The following is a 23996-nucleotide window of genomic DNA, read 5'->3' as shown; positions in this document are numbered from 1 at the left end:
ATTCTGAGGGAAAGTGGACTTTCCACAATATTCGAGGAACGGAATGGTGATGAAGTGCTATTAGGTGACAGAGGGTACCCCGTGCAACCATGGTTAATGACGCCATTTCTCAACCCAAATACGCCGCAGCAACGTAGATACAATAGAGCTCACAAGAAAACAAGGTGTTTGGTGGAAAGAGGAATGGGACAGTGGAAAAGACGCTTTCATTGTCTTCACGGGATGTTGAGATACTCGCCACAAAAATCTTGTGAAATCATTGCAGTGTGTGCACTTCTTCACAATATTGCAATTGACAGAGCTTTGCCTGATTTTGAGGAAGAGCCAATCGCACTGTGGCCGCAACCCGAAGATGACCCGGAAAATGTAATTGTTTTACCGGACAGGAACAATGGGGCTACAAGAAGAGATCAAATTGTCAATGCTCACTTCTGATAGATGTAAGTGAAATGAAAAGCATAAAACAAATTTAATAATGCTCATTCATGCATGTATTTCACATGTTCACCTTAGTCGTTACAGTATTAAATCAAAGATTAGTGTAGACATGCGGAACCAGTACATCATTACTTCCACAGGTCGCCGGCATGAAATTTCTGGGATAAGCTCATTTTTGCTTCTTCAATTGCAATACCTCTATTTCTAACGACAGCTTGTTTTTTTCCAATCGCAGTTTTTCAATTTCTAATGTTGCATGAGTCTTCTCAAGAGACGAAAGATATTTGTGCATCTCCGTGATATATCCGGCTTCATCAGCTTTGCGCTTCGTTTTCTTATCAGTTTCCTCGGCCAAAGGCGGGCATGGATTCGGCAATGTTGCAGGCGGTTTGCGGCTTCTCGTTGCTGTGAGACGTGTCATGGAGGCGTCACTGTTTGTTGATGGACTGTAAAACAAATACCTTGTGTCAACTCGACCATCATTATAGGACATTCCATGGTATATCATATAGCCTACATCATTCTACCAGCCTGGTGTTGGGCTAGCGGCTAGGGTGCCAGCTTAGGATCCCAGGATCCTGGGTTCGAATCCCGGTCGATTGCTGAATTAACGCCAGGGGGGTTGACTCAGCCTGTCATCCTTCCGAGGTCGTACTAATTGAGTACCAGTTCACTGGTCATTCCCTGCTTGTCGTAAAAGGCGACAAAAAGGGTTGGCGGCAGGAAGGGCATCCGGCCGTAAAACATTGCTTCAAAAAGGGGACCAGCAAAAACAAGGGGACCAGCAAAAACAACAACAACCACAGTCCCCGAAAAAGGCCAACCCCTGCTTTGCGGGGAAAAATGGCCTCTAAATGTGGTTATTTTTTATATTTTTATTCTACCACTGTACATATCACCAAATAGGACAGCTACCTTGTATAAGTATACCTAATATAAGGATATTGTAATTTCTCATGAGAGGACAACCAGCAAGTGGCAGCAGCACACTCTAAAGCGAGTAAGGAAGGGGGGTGGAGGGGGGGGGGGGGTGATTTGTAGAATAAACAAATAAACACTCACCGGTACTTTTGAATGGTACTGAGAACAGCCGATGTCGATTTCGAAGGAGCATCCCATGTCAAAGGAGCAATCCGGTGACAAAAGAGAATTCAGTGTCAAGGAAGCATCCGGTGACTTGGCGTGGTAGGCATATCCTGCATCTTTTCTTGAACTGTCCACACCACCTTCTATACCGTGTACAGTTGGATCATCTTCTCCAAGGATCGCGCCGACCTTCTGCGATATTAGGGACGGCTCCGCTGGTGCTGGTCCACCTCCTATAAAAGGGAAAATGATTTTGTAACAATAAAAAATTATTTTGCAATTAATGTAAAATCAACTACAATACAGAAACCAACTGAATAAACATGGCACAACAGAAGATTGAAACCATTCTCACCTGTTTCAGCAAGTTCTTTTCTGTACGTGTGGTATTCATCCTTCATAACTGAGCACTTGTTCTGCCATTTTTTCTGGTAGTCCTTGTCACTCCTTACCACGGGAGGATTTCTTCTATTCATGGCCTCGGTTATCTTAACCCATGCGTCATGCTTCTTTCTGTTCAAAACGGCGGCAGAAAACTTCGATACGATGACACCAATATGCTTTTCATACTCTTCGCACAGCCGAAATTTTTCGGCATCAGTGAAATTTTTCTTTCGCTTCGTAGACTTGGTGTTCCCTGCCATGATGAAGGGTGGAAAGAATGCCGAAGGTCTTCCTAGCGACTTACAACAGCATTAAATAATAGCATTTGGTTTTGAACCCAGTTATGTAGTCCCGTCCTTATGTCATGGCAGTCAGCCAAACCACAGAAACTGACACAATCGTGCAAGAAATATGATCATTAACCCGAGCAACGGCCAGTCAAAACGGTTAGGTGCTATGCCTATATTTAGGTGTCACACTGAGTGAGGTGTAACACTTAAGGTCATTTATGAATACCGACATAAGTCTTAGTCCTAGGTAAGTGTCACACTTGGAGTTTAAGTGTACTTAACATAAGAACGTTTATGAATACGGGCCCAGGTGTATAATTGCCCCTATGTTTTTTCTTTCTTTTCTCAATTCCTCGGCACACTCTCCCCGGATCTCCCCTAAAACGTTGACCTTCCATAATATGTATACGGATAGTTCTTGTGAACAACAATATTCATGATACCTTTGGTCCAGTGTGATTATATCTTCATTTACTAAGAAGAGTTGGCAACACAAGATGATCATTAATTATACAAGTTACACGAGACAGGGCAAACCCAAGGAAAAACTAACATTTTTTCCAGTCAAGGTTTTCTCAGTGGATTCATCATCCTGAACCCATACCATTTGATATTAGCTTGGGGCCAACCAGAATTTTGCCTCAAATTCAAGATGGCGGCCAAAATCCAAAATGGCCACCAAAATTACCTTTAGGAGATTTATACTGGCTCGTAGTGTTTCCTGTCAAGGTTTTTTCAGTGGTTCTGTCATCCTGAACATATATCCTTTGAGATTAGCTTGGGAGCCACCCAGGATTTGGCCTAAAATCCAAGATGGCCACCAAAAATCAAAATGGCTGCCAAAATTAAATTAATTAGGTTTATACTGCCTTATAGTTTTTCCTGTCAAAATTTTCTCAGCAGTTCCGGCATACTGGACCTATAGCCTTTAAAATTAGCTTGAGGGCCACCTAGAATTTGACCTCAAATCCAAGATGGCCGCCAAAATGGCCGTCAAAATCGTCTTAATTATATTCAAACTACCTCTTAGGTTTTCCTGTCAAAGTTTTCTCAGTGGTTCCGCCATTCCAAACCTATGTCCTTTGTTATTAGCTTGGAGGGCACCCAGGATTTGGCCTCAAATGCAAGATGGCGATGAAAATCCAAAATGGCTGCAAAAATTACCTCAAAATTGAATTAATAAGGGTTCCCTTTCCTGTTAAATTAACATTTTGTACCTAATATGAGGTTTATAATGGTACCGGAAATTGATTTTGGGGTCCAGAATACTCAACCGAGCTTTATTAACATGTAAATATGACATTCTCACTCAAAACAGGCCACAAAATGTAAATTGAGATAATATTAACCGTATTTTCTGGTCATCCTACAGTTCAATTCACCAACAAAATGGGCGATACAAACACATAATTAAGATAGAACTGCAAGTCCAGAGTTAATGTTCATTCGCTATTATCCAAGTCACTGTCCGTCTGTGAGTCAGATGAGTGGACTGCTCTAATACTGCCAGAAGAGGTAGCCGACTGCTCTTCAATGCTGTCGCTGTCACTTCCAGTACTCTCGTCCCCTCCTGTGCTGTTGTCTCCTTTGTCCTCACTATGGCTGGGTCTCGTTCTTCTCTTCTTCTTTGGGGGCTGGGCCGTATCTCTCGTATCTTCTGTGTCTGCATCATAATTAATGTCACCTGTATGATCGGAAATGATTTTAATGCTTTGTCAAATTGACCTACATTACATGTAGGTTATTCTCAAACGCGCACAGCTCAAGTGTGCCCCTCATACGTGGCTGTGCAATAACTATGGGACCTGGGGGAGGGAGAAATTGGGGAGGGAGCAAGCATTTTTTAGCAGGCCAGAGGGGGGAGGGGGCGAAGCAATTTTTGGCACTTCGAAAGGGGGAAAACAATTTTTGGCACACAATTTTGGAGGCCGTTTTTATATTACGCAATAAATATGCATAGAAAAGTCGCACAAAAGCGTTCAAATATGCAAAATGTCCTGCTCGCTATGCTCGCATCGCCTATATAGGCCATTTCAGGTTTGGAATAGGAGATGACCAAAAATTGGCATGTGCAAAGGGGGGGGGCAAAGATTTTTTGGCACGTCGTGAGGGGGGGGCAAGCATTTTTTGGCACACCATACAGAAATTTCTCACTCCCCCAGGTCCCATAATTATTGCACAGCCCCTAAACCCTGCTTTCCGAGAACGGAACATTCTGGGGGACAAATAAGACAAATTATCAATTTTGAGGTAATTTTGGTGGCCATTTTGGTTTTTCATGGCCATCTTGCATTTGAGGCCAAATCATGGGTGCCCTCCAAGCTAATAACAAAGGACATAGGTTTGGAATGGCGGAACCACTGAGAAAACTTTGACAGGAAAACCTAAGAGGTAGTTTGAATATAATTAAGATGATTTTGACGTCCATTTTGGTGGCCATCTTGGATTTGAGGTCAAATCATAGGTGGCCCTCAAGCTAATTTTAAAGGCTATAGGTCCAGTATGCCGGAACTGCTGAGAAAATTTTGACAGGAAAAACTGTAAGGCAGTATAAACCTAATTAATTTAATTTTGGCAGCCATTTTGATTTTTGGTGGCCATCTTGGATTTTAGGCCAAATCCTGGGTGGCTCCCAAGCTAATCTCAAAGGATATATGTTCAGGATGACAGAACCACTGAAAAAACCTTGACAGGAAACACTACGAGGCAGTATAAATCTCCTAAAGGTAATTTTGGTGGCCATTTTGGATTTTGGCCGCCATCTTGAATTTGAGGCAAAATTCTGGGTGGCCCCCAAGCTAATATCAAATGGTATGGGTTCAGGATGATGAATCCACTGAGAAAACCTTGACTGGAAAAAATGTTAGTTTTTCCTTGGGTTTGCCCTGTCTACACTGCATGGCATACCTGATTCAGGATTGAAGCCAAAATAAGTGAATGAATGATGAATGAGTTGAAACCCCTTGTGATTTTTACATTGTTGTGTTGGTAACAGGTTAAACATGACGCCATTATTTCTGTGGGCGACTCTACTCCTTTCATCTGCTGCTCTGCCGGTCCGAGCAGATGAAGAAGACAATTGCCACAAGCCATTGCTTACCCTCGATACCTGCGCCATTCCCAATAAACTGTATGTGTTGGTTCTGTATTCAATTTTTATGTACAATTTTTTTTGTATACATAGTCAAGGCTCGGGGAAGAGCTAGTACTAGCTAATACACTGAATGGATCAGGACGCAACAGGACAAAAGGAGCAGTAGAGAGAGAGAGAGGGGGAGTGGGTGGGGGAAGGATTTTTGGGGGGTTGGGGGTGGGGTGGGAGTCAGCAACAGCAGAGTTGAAAACCGAGATAGAGGCAGACTAATAAACAATAGCTATGGGGAGGAATGGGGGGCTGGAGAGGATACATGGGGTGGACAAGATGGATACAGAAGGAAACACTCAGGAGGAAAAACTGGAAACTTGGAAGGAGGAGGGAATGGGGTGAGGTTGGGAGGTGGAGGGTTAACGAGGGTAGAAAAGATCATGGTTTCAGATTTGGGACATTTTGAGAAGGCGATGATGATGATGTCCACTCCTGCATCTTCAGATGCATATGGCTGCTGAAACCATTTATTCGCTATTGGGCACAATTCTGGTCGGGGAATCACTCCTACACAGGACACTCAAATGGCTCATTCATCCCAGTAAGTTGGTATTCATTTCGCTGACCTCAGAAGGATGACAGGTTGAGTCAACCCCACCTGGTTAATTCAATGACCGACCAGGATTTAAACTCAGAATCCTAGAATCCCAAGCCAGCACCCTGATCATTATTAAGCCAACATCAGGCACCAGGAGAAGGCAATGAACAGCTGTCTTAAAGACCTGGAGGGAAGAATGGGATTCCAGAGAATGTGAAAGTTTATTCCAAAGGCGAGCAAAAAGAAGAACGAATGAGTGGAGGTGAGCAGTGATCCTGGATTTAGGTAGTTTCACCAGAAGGGGGTTGATGGTGGACTGTGTGAGCCCTGCAGAGACCAGTGGAGAGGGGGACAAAGCATGGAAAGAACAGAGGGTGCAATCCCAGAAAGGAGACAGAAGAAGACAGAGAGATCATCGGCCTGTCTGTGATGGCAAAGTGATAGGCTCAACGACTCAGCTTCATCGTGGGATATTCCAAGAATCTTGTTGGTTTGGTTTCCACGGCATCAAGCTGAGCAAGGTGTGAGGCAGAGGATGCAGCCCAAAGGAGACAGCAGAACTCCATAAAGCTGCGGATGAAGGCCTTGTAGGTGGACGGGAGTTCAGGTGTGCCAAGGAAGGACATTGTATGATGGTGGATGCGCAGACCAACTTTGAAATATGATTTGAGTGACTGAACCTCAAGAGGATTGTTAAGAAGGTAGATGGGGGAGGGGGATGGGGATTGCTAGGCGGTCCTTTCGGAGAGAGATCGTGAGAGTGTGAGATTTGTCAGGATTGAATATCATATTCCTAGTGTTTGACCAGCTCGTGTTCTTTTTAAAGGTCTGAAGAGAGGGAAAAGGCTGTATCTAGCTGCCAGTCTGAAGGATGTCATGGCAAATAGTGCAGCCATCAGCAAACAGATAGAGGGCATTTTCCAGCGAGTCAGATAAATCATTGATGAAGATCAAGAAAAGGACTTGTCCCAGAACACTGCCTTGGGGCACTCCAGCCTTAACAGGGAGAGGAGCTAAAAAATATCCTGTTGAGTGCCACATGTTGGCTACGAGAGTAGAGGAAGTCAGTAAGCCTTGTATGGAGTTGGCCTTGGGTGTTTAAAGAGTAAGGCAAGATGCCACACTATATGCCAATGGCACCCCGCTCTGCTCACCAAACTCTCCTCCTTTGGTATCCATGGAAATCTCCACGCATGGCTGGCGGACTTACTCTCTAGTCGTAGTCAACGTGTGGCCCTGAATGGGTTTCTCTCATCTCCTCTTCCTGTTCAGGCTGGAGTTCCCCAAGGCAGTGTTCTGGGCCCTGTGCTTTTTCTGGTCTTCATCAATGATCTCTCTGACTCTCTTGAAAATCCTCTATATCTCTTTGCTGATGACTCGACTCTCTGTCACTCCATTCCTCATCCCTCAGATCGGCAGTCTGCAGCCTCCTCACTCTCTGCAGACCTGGACAAAATCACAGACTGGGCAAACAAGTGGAACATGTCTTTCAATCCTGACAAATCTCACACTCTTACGATGTCTCTCCGAAAAGACAGACTGGACAACCCTCCCATCCACTTTCTGAATAATCCTTTCCAAGAAGTTCTGTCACTCAAGCTTTTGGGTCTCACTATCTGCCATGATCTTTCCTGGGAAAACCACATTTCAAATCTGGCCTCCAAAGCTAGTCGCCGACTGGGCATCCTCCGTCGTGCGAAGTCCTTCCTTGGCACACCTGAGCTCCTCACCACATACAAGGCTTTCATCCGCAGCTCAATGGAATACTGCTCTCCCCTCTGGGCTGGTGCTCCTGCCTCACACCTAGCTCGTCTTCACGCTGTTGAAACCAAAGCGTTCAGAATCATTGGAATCTCCCGCGATGAAGCTAACTCCAAGGGCCTTTCACTCACTCACCGCAGGCAGGTAGGTGGTCTTTCCGTCTTCTACTGACTCCTCTCTGGTCTTGCCCCCCCCCCCCCCAGCTCTCTCTGGGCTCTGTCCCCCAAATATTCCTACAGGTCGCACAAGATCTGCCTGCAACCCTCTTATGGTTAAATTTCCAAAATCAAGACTCTCGCTCACCTTCACTCTTTCATTCCTCTTTTCTCCCGCCTCTGGAACAAACTCCCTCACTCTCTTCAATCCCACTCCACCCTCCAGGTCTTTAAAACAGCTGTTCACCACCATCTCTTATCTTCCCCCATCCAAAACCTTGATCTTTTCTACCCCCGCTAATCTCACCCCAAATCCACTTTTTTGAAATACCAACTTCTGTCCTGGAAGTCCTTGGTGTCCTTGTGTTTTATACTTCTCCCACCCCCCCGCCCCCCTTCCCACGCCTCCTCCCCCCAAGCCCTCTCCCTCCCACACATCTCCCTGCTCTCAAATGTTGTGTTTGTGTGCTTCCCCTTCTCTCCCCATCTTGTCTTCCGCTCCCTCTTTTTATATATTTTGTTTGTCTGTTTGATTTGTTTGTGAAATAAATGTTAGCTCTTTCACGAGCCTCGATTCTGTATATGAAAAAGGGGGAAAAAAGCATGATTATGTCCAGAGAGATGGCCCTGATCTGATGTCTGACATTGAGGACCTCCATCCATTGTTGGGTGAGTAGAAGCGGCATGTCCAAGGTGGAATAACCCTGTCTGAAACCAAATTGGTGATACAAGATGAGGTTGTTTGACAAAAGGATTTCATATCAACCACAATGATGGATTTCATGACCTTGCTGATGATTGGAAGTAAGCTGACACCATCAGTAAGCTGACACAATCGGTCTTTAGTTAAGGGGATCAGTTTTTCCACCATTTTATGTAATGCAGTGATGTTGGCTGATTTCCAAGCAAAATGGAATATGACCTCAGCACAAATGATAGGGTGAAAAGGGCAGAGAGAGAGAATGTGCAAGAGCAGCAGAGCAGGTTTTTTAGATATAAACTGATGCCGTCTGGTGCATTCGCAGAGTCAGAGTCAAGGGATGATATAACTTTTTCCACATTCTCAGGTGCAAAAGAAAAATAATCCAGGAGCAGTTGGAAAGGATGGGTGCTAAGAGTGAGGGGTTGGGGACACAAGATTTTGGAAGCAAACACAGAATTGAGTTGCTGTATAGTATGCATATTGAAGCATTAAATTACAGTGCATAAAGAAGGTCTGCACCCCCTTTCAAAATTTTCACCTTTTGTTGACTTATAGCCTGGAATTCAATTACATTTAATCAGAATTTTTCCACATTTATTTACACATCGTAACCCACAACTTCCATGTGAAAAACAAATTTTTACAAATTTACAGAAAATTAATTAAAACTAGAATATCTTGGTTGGATAAGTGTCCATCCTCCTTGTAATAGCAATCGTTAATTAGCTCAGGTGTAACCAATCACCTTCAAAAAATCACACACCAAGTTATTTGGCCTCTTCCTGTGTTAAATTGTAGTGATTCTGATTATTTCAGAATAAAACTAGAACGGCACTCAGTAGAGAGCATACCTCCGCCTGGTGAACAGTTTACGTTTTGTATCTCAGAGTAGACCAGAAAATCATAATACAGAATCACATTTAATCAAATTCAGTCACAGGAATCACCATAGGTCCAGTCTTTCATACCCTGATCTACCCCTCGTTTTTGGCCATATCACTCAATGGTGAAGAATCACTTAAAAACTTCTCCTAGCTGGATCCGGATCTGGATATTCACCAACATTGAATCGGTTCTTCCTTGTCACACACACAACCTGTCCACCAAGTTTCGTCCAAATCCATCTATAGCTTTTTGAGATATCCTGCTATGTATCGTTTTTTGGCCCTATCTCCCAATGATGAAGAATCACTTTAAAAATTACATAATTATCATATCCGAATCCATACTCAGATCTTCACCAAAATCTAATAGAACCGTCCTTTTCAGACACCCAACCGTTCCACCAAGTTTCCTCCAAATCCGTCCACAACTTTTTGAGATATCCTGCTTTGTATAGTTTTTGTCCCTATCTCCCAATGGTGAAGAATCACTTTAAAATTCTAGTAGCCGGATCCGAATCCGGATCTTCACCAAAATCTAATAATTTCGACCTTGTCACATACGCTACATCTCTGCCAAATTTCGTCCGAATCCGTCCACAACTTTTTGAGATATCCTGTTCACAAACGGACAGACAGACAAACAGGCAGACAGAAAGGGGTGAAAACATAACCTCCATCCACCTTTGGTTGCAAAGGTAATCAGCTGTTCCTGTAGCTTTCCTCTGCTGGGTAGTGCATTTCACAGTTAAAACTCAACCATGAGCACCAAGGAGCTTTCAAAAGACCTCCGGGATACAGTTGTACAAAGGCCCAGATCAGTGGATGGGTATAAAAAATATTTCAAAGGCCTTGAATATCCCTTGGAGCACAATCAAGACAATCATTAAGAAGTGGAAGGCTTATGGTATCACTAAGACCCTGCCTAGATTAGGCCGTCCCTCCAAACTGGATGACCAAGCAAGAAGGAGCCTGATCAAAGAGGCCACCAAGAGGCCAATGGCAACTTTGAAAGAGCTACAGGCCTTTATAGCAAAGCATGGTCACTATGTACATGCGACAACAAAATCCCAAGCACTCCACAAGTCTGGCCTGTATGGTAGGGTGGCAAGAAGGAAGCCATTACTCATAAAAGCCCACCTTGAATCCTGTTTGAGGTATGCAAAAAAACACTCCAGAGATTCTGAAGCCATGTGGCAAAAAGTTTTGTGGTCTGACTAAACCAAGATGGAACCTTTTGGCCTAAATCCAAAATGTTACGTTTGGTGCAAACCCAACCCAACACAGCACATCACCCAAAAGAACACCATCCCTACTGTGAAGCATGGTGGTGGCAGCATCATGTTATGGGGATGTTTCTCATCAGCAGGGACTGGGGCACTTGTCAGGATAGAAGGAAAATGGATGGAGCAAAATACAGAAAAATCCTCGAGGAAAACCTGCTGCCCTCTACAAGAAAGCTTAAATTGGGACGGAAGTTCACCTTTCAGCATGATAACGACCCGAAGCTCACAGCCAAAGCTACACTGGACTGGCTAAGGAATAAAAAGATAAATGTCTTTCAGTGGCCCAGTCAGAGCCCCGATCTAAATCGAATCGAAAATCTGTGGAATGACTTGAAGATTGCTGTCTATCAACGCTCCCCATGCAACTTGACTGAGATTGAACAGTTTTGTACAGAGGAATTGGCAAATATTGACAATGAATGTGTGCAAAGTTGGTGGAGACCTATCCCAACAGATTCACTGCTGTAATTACTCTCAAAGGTGCTTCCACGAAGTGTTAACTGAGGAGGGTGGACACTTATCCAACCAAGATATTCTAGTTTGTATTTTTAATTAATGTTCTGAAATTTGTAGAATTTGTTTTTCACATGGAAGTTGTGGGTTACGATGAATAAGTAAAGGTGGAAAAAGTCTGATTTAATGCAATTTAATTCCAGGCTATAAGGCCAGAAAAGGTGAAAAGGTCATCACCAATTCCAGGAGGGAGGATTTGCCTTTGGGAGAAATCTGGGTTGGAAAATTCATGGATTGAGTCAGTCTCATGGAGTCACAGAACTCGTTTGCTCAAGTGCCATGGCTGGTGAGAGAGGGAATAACACCGAGCCACTTTGCAAAGGACACTTGAATCGTCAAAGTGTGGGGTGGAGATGGTTGGCTGGTATAATGAGACTAGGACCTGAAAATACAAAACAATGAACCAACAGAAATCTAACAAGTTGTCCGTGGAGTGAAATGCAAGCCCATGCCTGTCTTTTTTTTAAAACCCAGTTGAGTCTCATGGAAGAGAGAGGTGACAGATGGTAAAAGGGCACATACTGACAGTGGGAAGACAGTTGGGAAAAATAAGCAAGGGAATAAATCGACAGAAAGACAGGAGAGGGGGATAAGGGAAGGAAGCACATTAACCTGCAAATAATAGGGTTTGTTTGAGATATATAGGGTTAATGAGGCACGTTAACCGGCAAACACTTCAACCAATACGGCAGCTTGCTTTGGAGGCCATCTTTGCTGGATGGTTGCCCCAGGAGAGGTCATGGCCGATTCCGAACTACTGCCCCCGAACCCCATTTGGATTCAGTACATAGTTCCATTGTTCAGTTGACAGCAGGAGCTCAGCCAGCTTTGAGTAAACAGATAGAAATGGGAATACGTTGTTCATAATAAGGGAGCTCGAAAAGAGTGAGGATTCATGGAATATCGATGTTATTATTATGGAAAGGAAAATGGCCGTCTTCTAATTCAGATGATGTGTTCAAATACCGACAAAGTTTAGTAACAGTTTAACAAAACTCATTGTGTAAACCCCCATTTCTTTCAAAATGCCCAAAGAATACTTTTGGTTTTGCATCACCACTTCTTATCCTCATTTATTATTTCATCCTTCTTAACTCATTCCTTTCTTTAATTAATTCCCCTACCTTTACCTCTACCTCTACCTCTACCTCTAAAGAAAGATCTTTTCTACCCCCGGTAATTCACCCCAGAGTCCTTGCAGTGTTCATATGTTTTATTCCTCTCCCACCTCCCCCCAAGTCCTCCCGATGTCCCTGCTCTCAAATGTTGTGTTTGTGTCCTTCCCCCTCTCTCCCCATCTTGTCTGCCGCTCCCCGGCCGCCCCGGTCTGCCGCTCCCCTTGTTTTTTGTGTTTTGTGTGTCGGTTTGTCTTTTTGTGTGATTAATGTTAGCTCTTTCACGAGCCTCGATCTTGTATACAAAAAAAAAAAAAAAAAAAAAAAAAAACATCTTCCTGTAGTTGTACTATTTCTTTGTTCCATTTTTATTCTCTTTATCCGTATCAAAAATGATAGCATGGTTGCTTTTGGTTTCAATGGAGGTTTATCACTTATTTGCATGTGTTTACTTTCAAAAAAACCCAATAGGAATGAATGGGAAGGACTTTTCGGAAAACCAGGACGACCAGGACCACCAGGACCACGAGGACCACCAGGACCACCAGGACCACGTGGATTAACAGGTACAATTATTTATTGGAGTTAGAGATTTCTCGATTTCTTCGAGTGTTACAGCTCTCAGCAAGAGATAAATTACCAGGTTCTGCTTCCCTCCTCACCACAGACAAGTTGGAGACCTTGCTATTTATATCTGCCTCCTCTCTGATGATATTGTTCCACTTGCACATTTAGTTTTCGTTTCCGTCTCCCATTGGTCCACTCTGAGCACATGCAGGTGGCAGGTGGCATGTGTTCCACCAGAAACATTTATAATATAAAAGGAGCTCGGTCTTGGTGTGCCTGCCCGCGTGCGTCCATCCATCAACAATTGTCCTGTAGCGAATACAAACTAATCAAGCAATAATGCTGCGATGGGTCTTTATATGCTGTACGTATCTTTCTGCTGATCACCAACTACCTACCAGATCAGGCAGGTGAACGGAAGATCAGGTGATCCTGATCTATTGGAAACGAATTCCCTTAGAACCGCCTGGTGGAACCGGGTTACCTTCTGGTTTACCAAGTTACCTCTCTCCCTCTAACCCACTACATCTAAAATTAATGTTCTCCCCAATTCCTTCAGTAACACCCAACTCTTTTTTTTTTTTCTCCATATTTAGAACAGACTTTGCTGACAGAACTTTGCCAATCTGGGTTGGCGGACGTTAAAGATCCCATGGTGTCCTTTCACAAAGAGTAGGCGAGTATTGCTGGCATCATGGCCAATTTCCTGCCATAATTAGGCGAATGTCTTTCGACTTGGGCCAAGCTTCCCCCAGCCGACTCCACAAGGTGGGATAATAGTGGCCGTTAAAGAGCAACAAAACAAACTTTGGAACAGACTTTCTGGGTCTGTTGTGTCTTGGTCTTTCCCTCTAGACCCTCAGGACTGTAGCATATCAACACCTCAAAAAAGTCTCTTCCTACCTCTTTTCGATGCACTCGCTGACCGACCGGCTTTTCCCCTTGCTACCTTTTTCCTACATAGTTGTTACCTCTGCGGATCCACCACCTAAGGTAGACAGAGGTTTTGTTTTCACTCCTCTATTTGTTTGTCTGTGAGTAGCATATCTAAAAAGGTTATGGACAGATGCGGAGGAAACTTTGTAGACAGATTGGGTGTATGACAAGGAAGGATTAATTCGATTTTGGTGAAGATATGAATCCGGATCCGGATCCGATAATTTTTTAATTTTTATTTCGCCATCGCATCTCGATTCTCGAAGAGATGAACTTCTAAAATGGGTTGTGATATCCGCTCGCCCCTTCGTTAACTTTTTCCTCTGTTTGCTACTCCTCCCTTACCAACGGGCTGATTGTTCTGAAAGTTAACACGTGAATACAAGACAGCAGCCCGCACAATCGCTCAGGCTTAAATTTTTTTGATTTTGGATCATGGCGGCTCCCACGAGGGGTACCCCCCAAACTTCGAACCCCTACTCCCTTATTAGCCCCGGTTGGAATTAATCCGAAACGGGGGCTTATGGATTGGGTCTTGTCCGTGCATGCGTGCGTCCGCAACCATATCTTGGAGATGTATAGACCAATCTTGTTCAATCTTGGCACACAGAAAACGAATGATGGCTTACATATGCACGTCATTTTTTTCGAGATCAGATCCAAGATGGCCGACAGGCAGCCATTTTGTTACTTAAATGTGTTCCCAATTATTTATTGAACATGCATGGTCCGGTTTTGTTCAAACTTGGCACCAGCACAGGACGGCATATACGTTCATCTCACTTTACTTTGAGATCTGATTAAAGATGGCTGACGGGTAGACTGGCGGTCATTTTAATTGTAAAAAGCCCGATATTGACCACGTGCTCATCCATTTCTCGAACATGCATTTACTGATCTTGTTCAAACTTGGCACACAGATAATGAATGATGGCTTAATTGTGCACCTCATTTTTTTCGAAATCAGATCCAAGATGGCTGACTGGCAGCCATTTTGTTACTTAAACGTTTCCCCAACCATTTCTCAACATGCATGGACCGATTTTTTTCAAACTTGGCACAAAGACAATACATGAAAGTATACATATGCAGAAGATTTTGTTTTGTAATCCAACAAAAGAGGGCCGACTAACGGCTTTTCATTTCCGTATAGCAAAATTACTAAAACCACGCAGGCTCTGATATTTTAATTGTTTTTCTCCTTGTTTACCAACTGATTGCTCTGAAACTCAACTTCCTTCTATTTAATGGCCTGCATAATCGCTTAGGCTTCGATTTTGGATCATGGGGGGCTTCCAGGAGGGTGGGTGAGGGGTTATCCCTGAAACTTTGGATCCCTACTCGTCCCTTATTTACCAAACCATTGCTCTGAAACCTGATACAGTCCTTCGACTTGATGGTCTACAGGATTGTGCAGTCTTACATTTTCCGGCTTCGGATCATGGAGGTTCTGGGGGGGGGGGAGGGGAGGAGGCGGAGGAAGGGGAGCTGGAGGGAGTTACCCCCTGAATATTTGGATCTCTACTTGTCCCTTATTTGCCAACTGATTGCTCTGAAACCTGACACAGCCCTTCTACTCAATGCTCCACATGATTGCTTCATCTTGCATTTTCTGATTTCATATCATAGGGGCTCAAAGGGGGAGGGGGTGGTTACCCCCAAAACTTTGGATCCCTTATTTACCAATCGATTGCTCTGAAACCCAACACAGCCCTTCTACTTGTTGGCCCGTACAATCACTCAGGCTTCGATTTTTAGATTTCAGATCATGGGAGTTCCCAGGGTGGGAGGGGGAGCTTACCCCCTGAAACTTGTGATCCCAAAGCGTCTCTTATTTACGAACCGATTGCTCTGAAACTCAATACAGCACATCTACGCGATGGTCCGCAGGATTGCCCAGTCTTAGATGTTTCAATTTCGTATCACGGGGCCTCCCAGCGGATTAGGGGGGCTCCCAGGAGGGATCTCCCAAAATCAGCAAACCCTTTGCGGGGGGTTTTTTCCGGGAAGGGGGTGGGGCGATAATTAGCGATCATTTGTTACTTTTCATTGATTACTTCCTCCTAGGGGAGGTTGACTGAGGTAACTCGTCAGCATCTCCTTCAAGCCGATTACACCAAAATTATCTTCTAAAGGGAAGGATGTGGGGATGGTGTTATCTTATCTGTGTGCATTTGTGTGTTGCTCAGGGGAAATGGTTGGAGTCCAAAATATAGGAAGGAAAGGACCATGCACTCGAGCTAACTCACAATCGCAAGGCATATCTATATCCACATGGATGTGATATATTGTTACGGTGCTCGGACAGGAATCCTGCTCCTGAACACCGAATATGTTACGGCCGGGGTTCGGGTTTACTACGAGGGGGTTAACCTCAGTTCCCTCCCGAATTTACCGGACCTGCGGGCTGCGGCTGCCGCGCACGAATAACTTCGAATTTAGCAGGTTGCGAATCAGCAACTACGAACGCCGATTGGTCCATCGCGTTTACCTGTACCACGTGACGGTCCCAATCGGGGAACGCACCATACCCTCCGGCGGTATACCAATTTAGATGGCCGAGCAAAAACAGTTGGTAACCGCCGGAGTAATGCTAATGTTGTTACGGCCGATGTTAACCTGGGTGCAAGCAATGGCGGATCAATGAAGGAAAAGACTTTCACGGACAGAGAGAAAGGAAACGTTTAAGTTTCATTTATTTACAAATATTTATAGTGTAATTATTCAATAGGAAAGAAAAACGGACGAGAAGCAGGAACTTAGCTTATTCTACACCTAATTATGATTACAACAAATAAACACTACATGGGCCCAGCACACTTTCACGGGGGAGGGGAGGGGAACGAACGAACGTTGGGAACCTGATAGCACAAAGGCTACGATGCTCCGGATGCCTCTTCTCGAGACGGCCTCTGTCCTGGTGTCGCCACTGAGGCCGTACAATCACTCAGGCTTCGATTTTTAGATTTCAGATCATGGGAGTTCCCAGGGTGGGAGGGGGGGGTTACCTGCATGAACAGGTAATGGCGATCCCAGCACGGACAGGCAGAGTGAAGTCGATCGTCACCACGGCAGAGTGACCCAGGCCCCAAGAGAAGAGCATACGTGCTAGGTCAACAATCCAGGCCCCAAGAGAGGAGCACACATGCTCAGTGAACCCAGCAGAGTGAGACATGCCCAGAGTCGACAAAAAGACAGGCCCAGAGTGTAGCAATCTTGCAGACACGTGGTGAGTGCACAAGAGACAGGCCAGACTCGAATAATGCAGGTGTAGAGGCCTGCGAGAGGGAGACCAGCCAAGAGCAAAATGTCCACGTGCTGATTGGGCCGAAAGAGAGCGGCCAGAGAGCGAATCAATGGCTTGAATCTCTCTTTGTTCACCCTCTTCGAAGGGGGGGGGATCTTGGATGTCTCCTGGCTCCCGATTGGTGGAGCCCGTTACTCCACCCCACAAGCTCCACCAAAATGATTCAGGACCTGATTGGTGGGTTTCTAAGCCTGGACACCATGGTATGCCTTTGAGCCTGGTGCATTTCCTGGTAAATTATCCCTTATGAGAGGAGGACCTATCTTTCCTTTCCCCAACGCATAAAGACATAATAACCTGAAATAAGGGGAAGGGGCTAAGATAATGGTCTGCTATGAAATAACTATTTTAAGGGACCTGTATGGTGGGTTTTTTTTTGGTTTTTTTTGTTTTTTTTGTATACTGACTCAAGGCTCGTGAAAGAGCTAACATTTATTTCACAAACAAATCAACCAGACAAACAAAATATATAAAAAGAGGGAGCGGAAGTCAAGATGGGGAGAGAAGGGGAAGCACACAAACACAACATTTGAGAGCAGGGAGATGTGTGGGAGGGAGAGGGCTTTGGGGGAGGAGGTGTGGGAAGGGGGGGGGGGTGGGAGAAGTATAAAACACAAGGACACCAAGGACTTCCAGGACAGAAGTTGGTATTTCAAAAAAGTGGATTTGGGGTGAAATTAGCGGGGGTAGAAAAGATCAAGGTTTTGGATGGGGGAAGATAAGAGATGGTGGTGAACAGCTGTTTTAAAGACCTGGAGGGTGGAGTGGGATTGAAGAGAGTGAGGGAGTTTGTTCCAGAGGCAGGAGAAAAGAGGAATGAAGGAGTGAAGGTGAGCAGAGAGTCTTGATTTTGGCAGTTTAACCATAAGAGGGTTGCAGGCAGATCTTACTTTTGATTGTTGCCATTACTTTTTAGTGGTTTCCCAAAACCGCAACAATATCTTAATTGCTAAACAGAATTCTAAGGTTTAACTAGCTTTAACATATGAATGCACTTTTGTGAATGCATCAAGTGCAGTTGATGATTAAGTACAGCCATTAACTTTGAAATTAAAATTAACACTGATTCATTAACTTAGTTACATTTGGTCTAACTATGATTTAAAAACGGAGAAAAACACCTGAATTTTCCATAGTAATAATTGTTTTTAAAATATTGTTACAGGATTACCTGGAGCAAAGGGGCCACCTGGTCTTCCAGGCATATCTGGTAGAGACGGTCAACAAGGCCAACCGGGTAACCCAGGTGTACCTGGTCTAATTGGACCAAGAGGATTACCTGGAGAGAATGCAGCAAATGTACTGAACTGTGTGAACATGAATTCAAGGGGAGCAGCAGTCGAATGTCCCAAAAGTGAGTATTTTACTTTTAAAATCAAAGTACATTCAAATCGTAACAAGAATTACCACACTGTGGTCAAAACCTACAACAAAATCAGGTAATGGGCCAATTGGGAAACACACATCTAGAGCACTCTTAAAAGAAGAACAGCACGATTGGGAAACACATTTACTATGCTGTTAAAATTTTAACTCAACACCTCACATAGCCGGATCGAAGGGGAGAAGGGTGCAAAAGGGGGGGGGGGGGGGAGGAACCCCTTCCCCTTCATATTTTTGATAAGTTACATGCTGTGACATTGGATGCAGTCCAGTGGCAAGTACAGAGTTGAATGGTGCGTACTTTCTCTTCATGCGTGAGTCAATTGGGTATGTGTTTACAGGATAAACATGTGGTGAGAGGTGTGTGTCAAGTTAATTTTTTAATAGCACATCAAATGTGTGTTTCCTAATCGTGCTGTTCATCTTTTAAGAGTGCTTTAAATGCGAGTTTCTAAATCGGCCCATTGGCAGATTTTGTCGCAGGTTGTGACCACACTAGGGGTCATATTGGGTTTAACTAAGGAACGGCTGGACAGTTCGCCTATTTGGGCCATTATTCATCGCGAATCTATCCCTGGTGTTGGGCTAGTGGCTAGGGTGCCGGCTTAGGATCCAAGGATCCTGGGTTCGAATCCCGGTCGATCGCTGAATTAACGCCAGGGGGGTTGACTCAGCCTGTCATCCTTCCGGGGTTGGCTAAATAGAGTACCAGTTCACTGGTAATTCCCTGTTTGTCGTTAAAGGCGGCAAAAAGGGTTGGCGTCAGGAAGGGCATCCGGCCGTAAAACATTGCTTCAAATAGGGGACCGAAGAACAACAACAACCACGGTTCCCGAAAAAGGCCAACCCCCGCTTTGCGGGGAAAAATGGCCTCTAAAGGTGGTTATTCATCGCGAATCTGCTGAACCTGTTGGGTCACCAAAGAACGCAAGGAACTGCAGAAACTTCCAAGAATGCAAGAAATGCCGTTTCTGATGGTCTTTTATATTTAAATTCCTAGGAGTGGATCCACAGACCCTTCTCCATGCTCCCCTCTCCCCACACCTCCCATTCGGTACTATGGCAGGTGCATCCCTCCATCTTGAATTTCCTGAATCCGCCCCTGATTCTCATCCACGTCGCCCTCTCCACTGTTATATCAGAATGAGCTGATATATTAGTCACACTGTCACGGATTGTTTAACCCCAATATGGGGCCGTTGAAGAATTATTTAACACTATTTTAGGAAGGTGCATACCATGCGTGCTGATGGGCTTCATTAAACCTTATTAATAATTTTTATTCGACATATGATTAGATTTTTCGGGGTCAACACTGTATAATCAGCGGACCAACCTGGACAGTGTATAATTAGTGGAGGCCTACAGGCCTGATGTCTTGGTCCACCTGAACACAAAGATGGCAGTCATATTATTTTGTCTGGGTGTCATGTTGGGTGGAGTCAAGCGACAAATGTGGGTGGGATCCGGCAGCTCTCTGACCAGTGTGTGCCCATTTGAAAAATCGACCCCCAACAACAACAACAACAACAACCATGCGGAGATCTTCTCGACCTACAACATGTTGCAGGTAATAATCAAAGCTACGAAGATCCTGAACCATGGAATATTACAAACAAATTTCCATCCTGTGATTCAAGGTGGATGCCATCACCACGTGCGGAGCAGAATTATCAGGTGGTGATTATTTTCTTCACTCACACATATACGAGTATATTGTTCATCCGTACGTATGCCCTATGTCTGCCTGCTCCCTGTACTGATCCATTTCATTACTTTAATCTGTCCTATTGCTGTCCCCAAGGCTTCGATATCTGTATGAAAGAAAATGCAATAAATGTACTTAATGTATGGTAGATGATAATGATGGAAGAGCCATGAAAGTGTGTGGACAAGAAAACAAGGAAATACAAAAAAGAAAGTCAGACAAAACCGTCATTGAATTTCACTCAATGAAAATGGAATATATATATATCACTCTTCTTTTTACTTGCAGTGCAGTGCCACCAGGGTACGCTAGATAATCAGGCATGCTGTCCAGAAGAATAAATATTCTGGCTCTCTCGTCTGCTTTCGGTTGTGGAAGTGAAAAATGTTGTAATTTTTTTTTGCAAACAGTAGGCCACCTCATTGGAGTTCCTTGTATAATTTCCATGACCTTTTGAAGATGAGGTGCTGGGATCTCGCCCGGTGTGTACCCTGGTTAGAATAGGTACACCGTATCCCTGCGTGTCGTCAGAGGCGACAAAGAGGGTTGGCGTCAGGAAGGGCATCCGGCCATAAAAAAAACATTGCCTCAAAAAAGAGAACCATGACAATCACAACGACATATGGGCAGGGTACATCCCGAAGTGGAGATCGGTTTCTGAGGTTTGGGACATGGAATGTAGGGACAATGACAGGGAGATCAGGAGAAGTGGTGGAAGTATTGGTCAGAAGAAGAGTGGACATATGTTGTGTGCAAGAGACTAGATGGAAGGGAAGTGGTGTGAGAATGGTGAAGGGTAGGCAGAGACAGAAATACAAGTTTGTGTGGCGAGGGTGCCCGGAGGGCGTAAATGGTGTTGGTGTCCTGTTTTCTGAGGAGTTTGTAGACAGTGTGGTGAGTGTGACTAGAGCGAGTGATAGGTTGATGATGGTGAAAATGATGATTGGAAAGCTCTTGGTGAACGTCATCTCGGGATATGCTCCGCAGGTTGGTCGGAGCGATGAAGAGAAGGACAGGTTCTGGTGTGCGATAGAGAAGCTGATGGAAAACGTGAAAGATGAGGAAGTTGTTGTGGTAGGAGGAGACCTAAATGGACATGAGGGAAGGAGTATGGACGGTTTTAAGGGAGTTCATGGGGGTTACGGATATGGTGTGAGAAATGGAGAAGGCGAAAGGATTTTGGAGTTTGCTGATAGAGCTGATTTGTTGATTTGTAACACTCAGTTCCAGAAAGGGGATAATAAGCTTGTTACATACACGTCAGGTGGGTCGACGACAACCGTTGACTGCCTGATGGTGCGTAGGCGAGATAGGGGGCACCTCCGGGACACAAAGGTGATCCCGGGGGAGGAGGCTGTTTCACAGCACCACTTGGTTGTCTGCGACATAAGGGTGAAAGGTGCGAGGAGAGCTCGGCGGGTGAAGTACCAACCGAGAATGAAGGTGTGGAGGTTGAAAGAGGTGACAGTAAGGGAGGCATTAAAAGAGAGGCTGAGTAACGTAGAGGATGATGTGGTTGAGCTTGAACGTGGTTGGATGTCAATGAAAGATTGTCTGTTGGGGGCCGTTGGTGAGGTATGTGGATGGACAAAAGGACCACCGAGGCACTCGGAAACATGGTGGTGGGATGATGAAGTTGGAAAGAGGATTGACGAGAAGAGGAAGAAGTTCAAGGAGTGGCAGAAGGCGAAGGGAACGGGAGCAGAAAAACCAGAGCATGAAAGTTATAAGGCAGCCAAGAAGGCTGCAAAGAAAGAGGTAGCAAAGGCGCAGGAGGCATGTAGGAAAATGTTCGGAGAACGCTTGGATTCGGAAGAGGGTCAGAGAGCGGTATTCAGGATTGCAAAGCAGATAGCGAAAGAGAGGTGTGATGTGATGGGGGTGAGTGGCTTGAAGGATGAAGTGGGACAAATCGTTGTGGACCCAGATGGAATTAAAGGAAGATGGAAAAGATATATGGAAATGCTGTTGAATACAGAGAATGAATGGGATGGCAACATAGAGAGTAACCCAGTTTTAGGACCGGCAGAGAAGATAACTGAGAAGGAAGTTGAGGAAGCGATAAAAGCAATGAAGAGTAGAAAAGCGGGAGGGCCGACGGGAGTTGTGGGAGATATTTTGAAGGCAGCAGGAATTTGGGGTGTGAAGAGAATGACAGAGATCTGTAATCTGGTGGTGAAAGAAGGCCGCATTCCAGTGGATTGGGAACTGAGTACCCTCGTCCCTCTATACAAGGGGAAAGGTGACCCTCTGGAGTGTGGCTCGTACCGAGCGATAAAGTTATTGGAGCATGGAATGAAGGTATTGGAAAGGGTGTTGGAGAGAAGGATAAGGAAGAAGGTGAAGATCGACGAAATGCAGTTTGAATTTATGCCAGGAAGAGGAATGACAGACGCTGAAGGAGCTGTGCTCCAACTCGAATCGAAAGAATGGACGCGACAAAAAGCTGGGATTCATCCGAGTTTCTTTATTGCATCAAATCAACTCGGGTAAAACTGAAAAGCCCGTTTATCGGGCAGCATTATATACAAGCACTCGAATATCTCATGCCGGAGCGTTTGCCCTTAAAAGGCGCGACTGGGCGTGTCCGGGAGACCTGGGCGAGTCTGGACATGCCCGGGAACGGCGAGACTGGGTGTCGCCGGACGGGCCGGTCGAGCCCGGGAAAGGCGAGTCCGGGCATGCCCGGGAAAGGCAAGACTGAGCGTCTCCGGGCGGTCTGGGTGAGCCCGGCACAGCGATCGCTCCGTGGTTGCGTCCTCGGCAGGTGTAAGGCGATTGTGTATGTTCAGCGGCAACCGCTACACACGCCCCCCCAGAATCGAGTTGCACCGGCAGGGTCAATTTAAGAGGGGTCCTGATGACCCGGCCAAAGCGACCCCTGGAGGGTCGTGGGGGGGGGGGGGTCCGGTGTGGGGGTGGGTGGTCGAGCGGGAGGCACCGTGGACGGGGGTCGGCCTCGCCACGGAGGAAGGGCCAACCGAGGTGGTTGGTCGATGTCCACGTGCGCCGGCTTGAGGCGGTCCACCGAAATCCGGTCCGACCTGCCGCCGACGTCGATGACGAAGGACTTGTCGTCCCGTCGCAGGACCCGGAAGGGTCCATCGTACGGCGGCCTGAGTGGCCCCCGGTGTGCGTCATGCTAGACTACGGATTTTTATGTTAAGAAAATAGGCCTTTTATGTTTTGAAAAGCGGAATTTTTTTTTTTTTATGTGAAAAAATCCCGAAATATTTTTTTCCCCCGTTTTATTCATTTTTTATTATTACCAAGTTTTTCAGAAATCAGTCAAAAAAAGAACAAAAAATGGTAAGCTTTTTCCTGCACAACATTAAACACTCTGGGCTAGTAAACAGGTAAAAAATGACGTTCAGGTACCTTTATTACAACCGCATTGTTTGATTAAGTAGAGGACTAGAAGAAATTGACAAGACCCTTTTAGGAACGGTTAAAGTAGGTGTTTGAAATCATTATCTTGGTAATGTTCTCCTTGGTGAGGCGGTGTCGGCGGTCGGTGAGGACGTTTCTGTAGACGGAGAAGGACCTTTCCACGTCGACGCTGATGATGGGGCAGTACCTCAAGAGGGGGATGTCGGCAAGCTTGACTCCAGCCGGCACACCAACCTCAGATCCGTGCTGATCTCCATCCAGGATCAAAGCCACTGTCCTCAGCACACCAATGTCGGGATTGCGCTGCAGCACCGCCTTGAACTTGGTGAGCAGGATCTCCTTACGGCAGCCTCGGATCTTGTCGAGCTCCTCCTTGGCCTGATCAAGGAGCTGGAAGGCCTTGGCCAGCT

The 23996-nt window shown here is 45.2% G+C and overlaps 2 protein-coding genes across 3 annotated transcripts in view; one reads left to right on the top strand and one right to left on the bottom strand.

Moving 5' to 3' along the window:
- Window positions 1–23996, top strand: part of LOC137431492 (uncharacterized) — a 33547-nt gene that overhangs the window by 1842 nt on the left and 7709 nt on the right. The window contains exons 2-4 of the mRNA XM_068122854.2: window positions 5194–5328; window positions 12767–12861; window positions 18271–18459. Coding sequence (XP_067978955.2) covers window positions 5194–5328; window positions 12767–12861; window positions 18271–18459 — 419 coding nt within the window. The remainder of the gene's footprint in view (window positions 1–5193; window positions 5329–12766; window positions 12862–18270; window positions 18460–23996) is intronic.
- Window positions 451–2257, bottom strand: LOC144892826 (uncharacterized). Of its 2 annotated transcripts, none has more exons than XM_078781151.1 (3): window positions 1880–2257; window positions 1501–1757; window positions 451–884 (listed from the first exon to the last, which is right to left on the bottom strand). In XM_078781151.1, exons 1-3 carry the CDS (start codon window positions 2166–2168, stop codon window positions 867–869), a joined length of 564 nt encoding a protein of 187 aa, XP_078637277.1. In that variant the 5' UTR covers window positions 2169–2257; the 3' UTR covers window positions 451–866. The 2 variants fall into 2 exon arrangements, with proteins under 2 accessions (XP_078637277.1, XP_078637279.1); XM_078781153.1 differs by having other exon boundaries at window positions 1501–1754; window positions 1880–2206.

The sequence above is a fragment of the Myxine glutinosa genome, chromosome 7, assembly GCF_964187855.1.
Source record: "Myxine glutinosa chromosome 7, kmMyxGlut1.1, whole genome shotgun sequence".
In the NCBI taxonomy this organism is placed as follows: domain Eukaryota; kingdom Metazoa; phylum Chordata; class Myxini; order Myxiniformes; family Myxinidae; genus Myxine; species Myxine glutinosa.
The sequence above is the reverse complement of the archived record's forward strand: the minus strand, read 5'-3'. Positions and strand labels throughout refer to the sequence as shown.

Coding starts and splice junctions, on each gene's coding strand:
- LOC144892826 (XM_078781151.1), bottom strand. CDS start 2,168: ATGGCAGGGAACACCAAGTCTACGAAGCGAAAGAAAAATTTCACTGAT. Junction 1,758..1,879: donor AAAAGAACTTGCTGAAACAG/GTGAGAATGGTT, acceptor TCCCTTTTATAG/GAGGTGGACCAGCACCAGCG.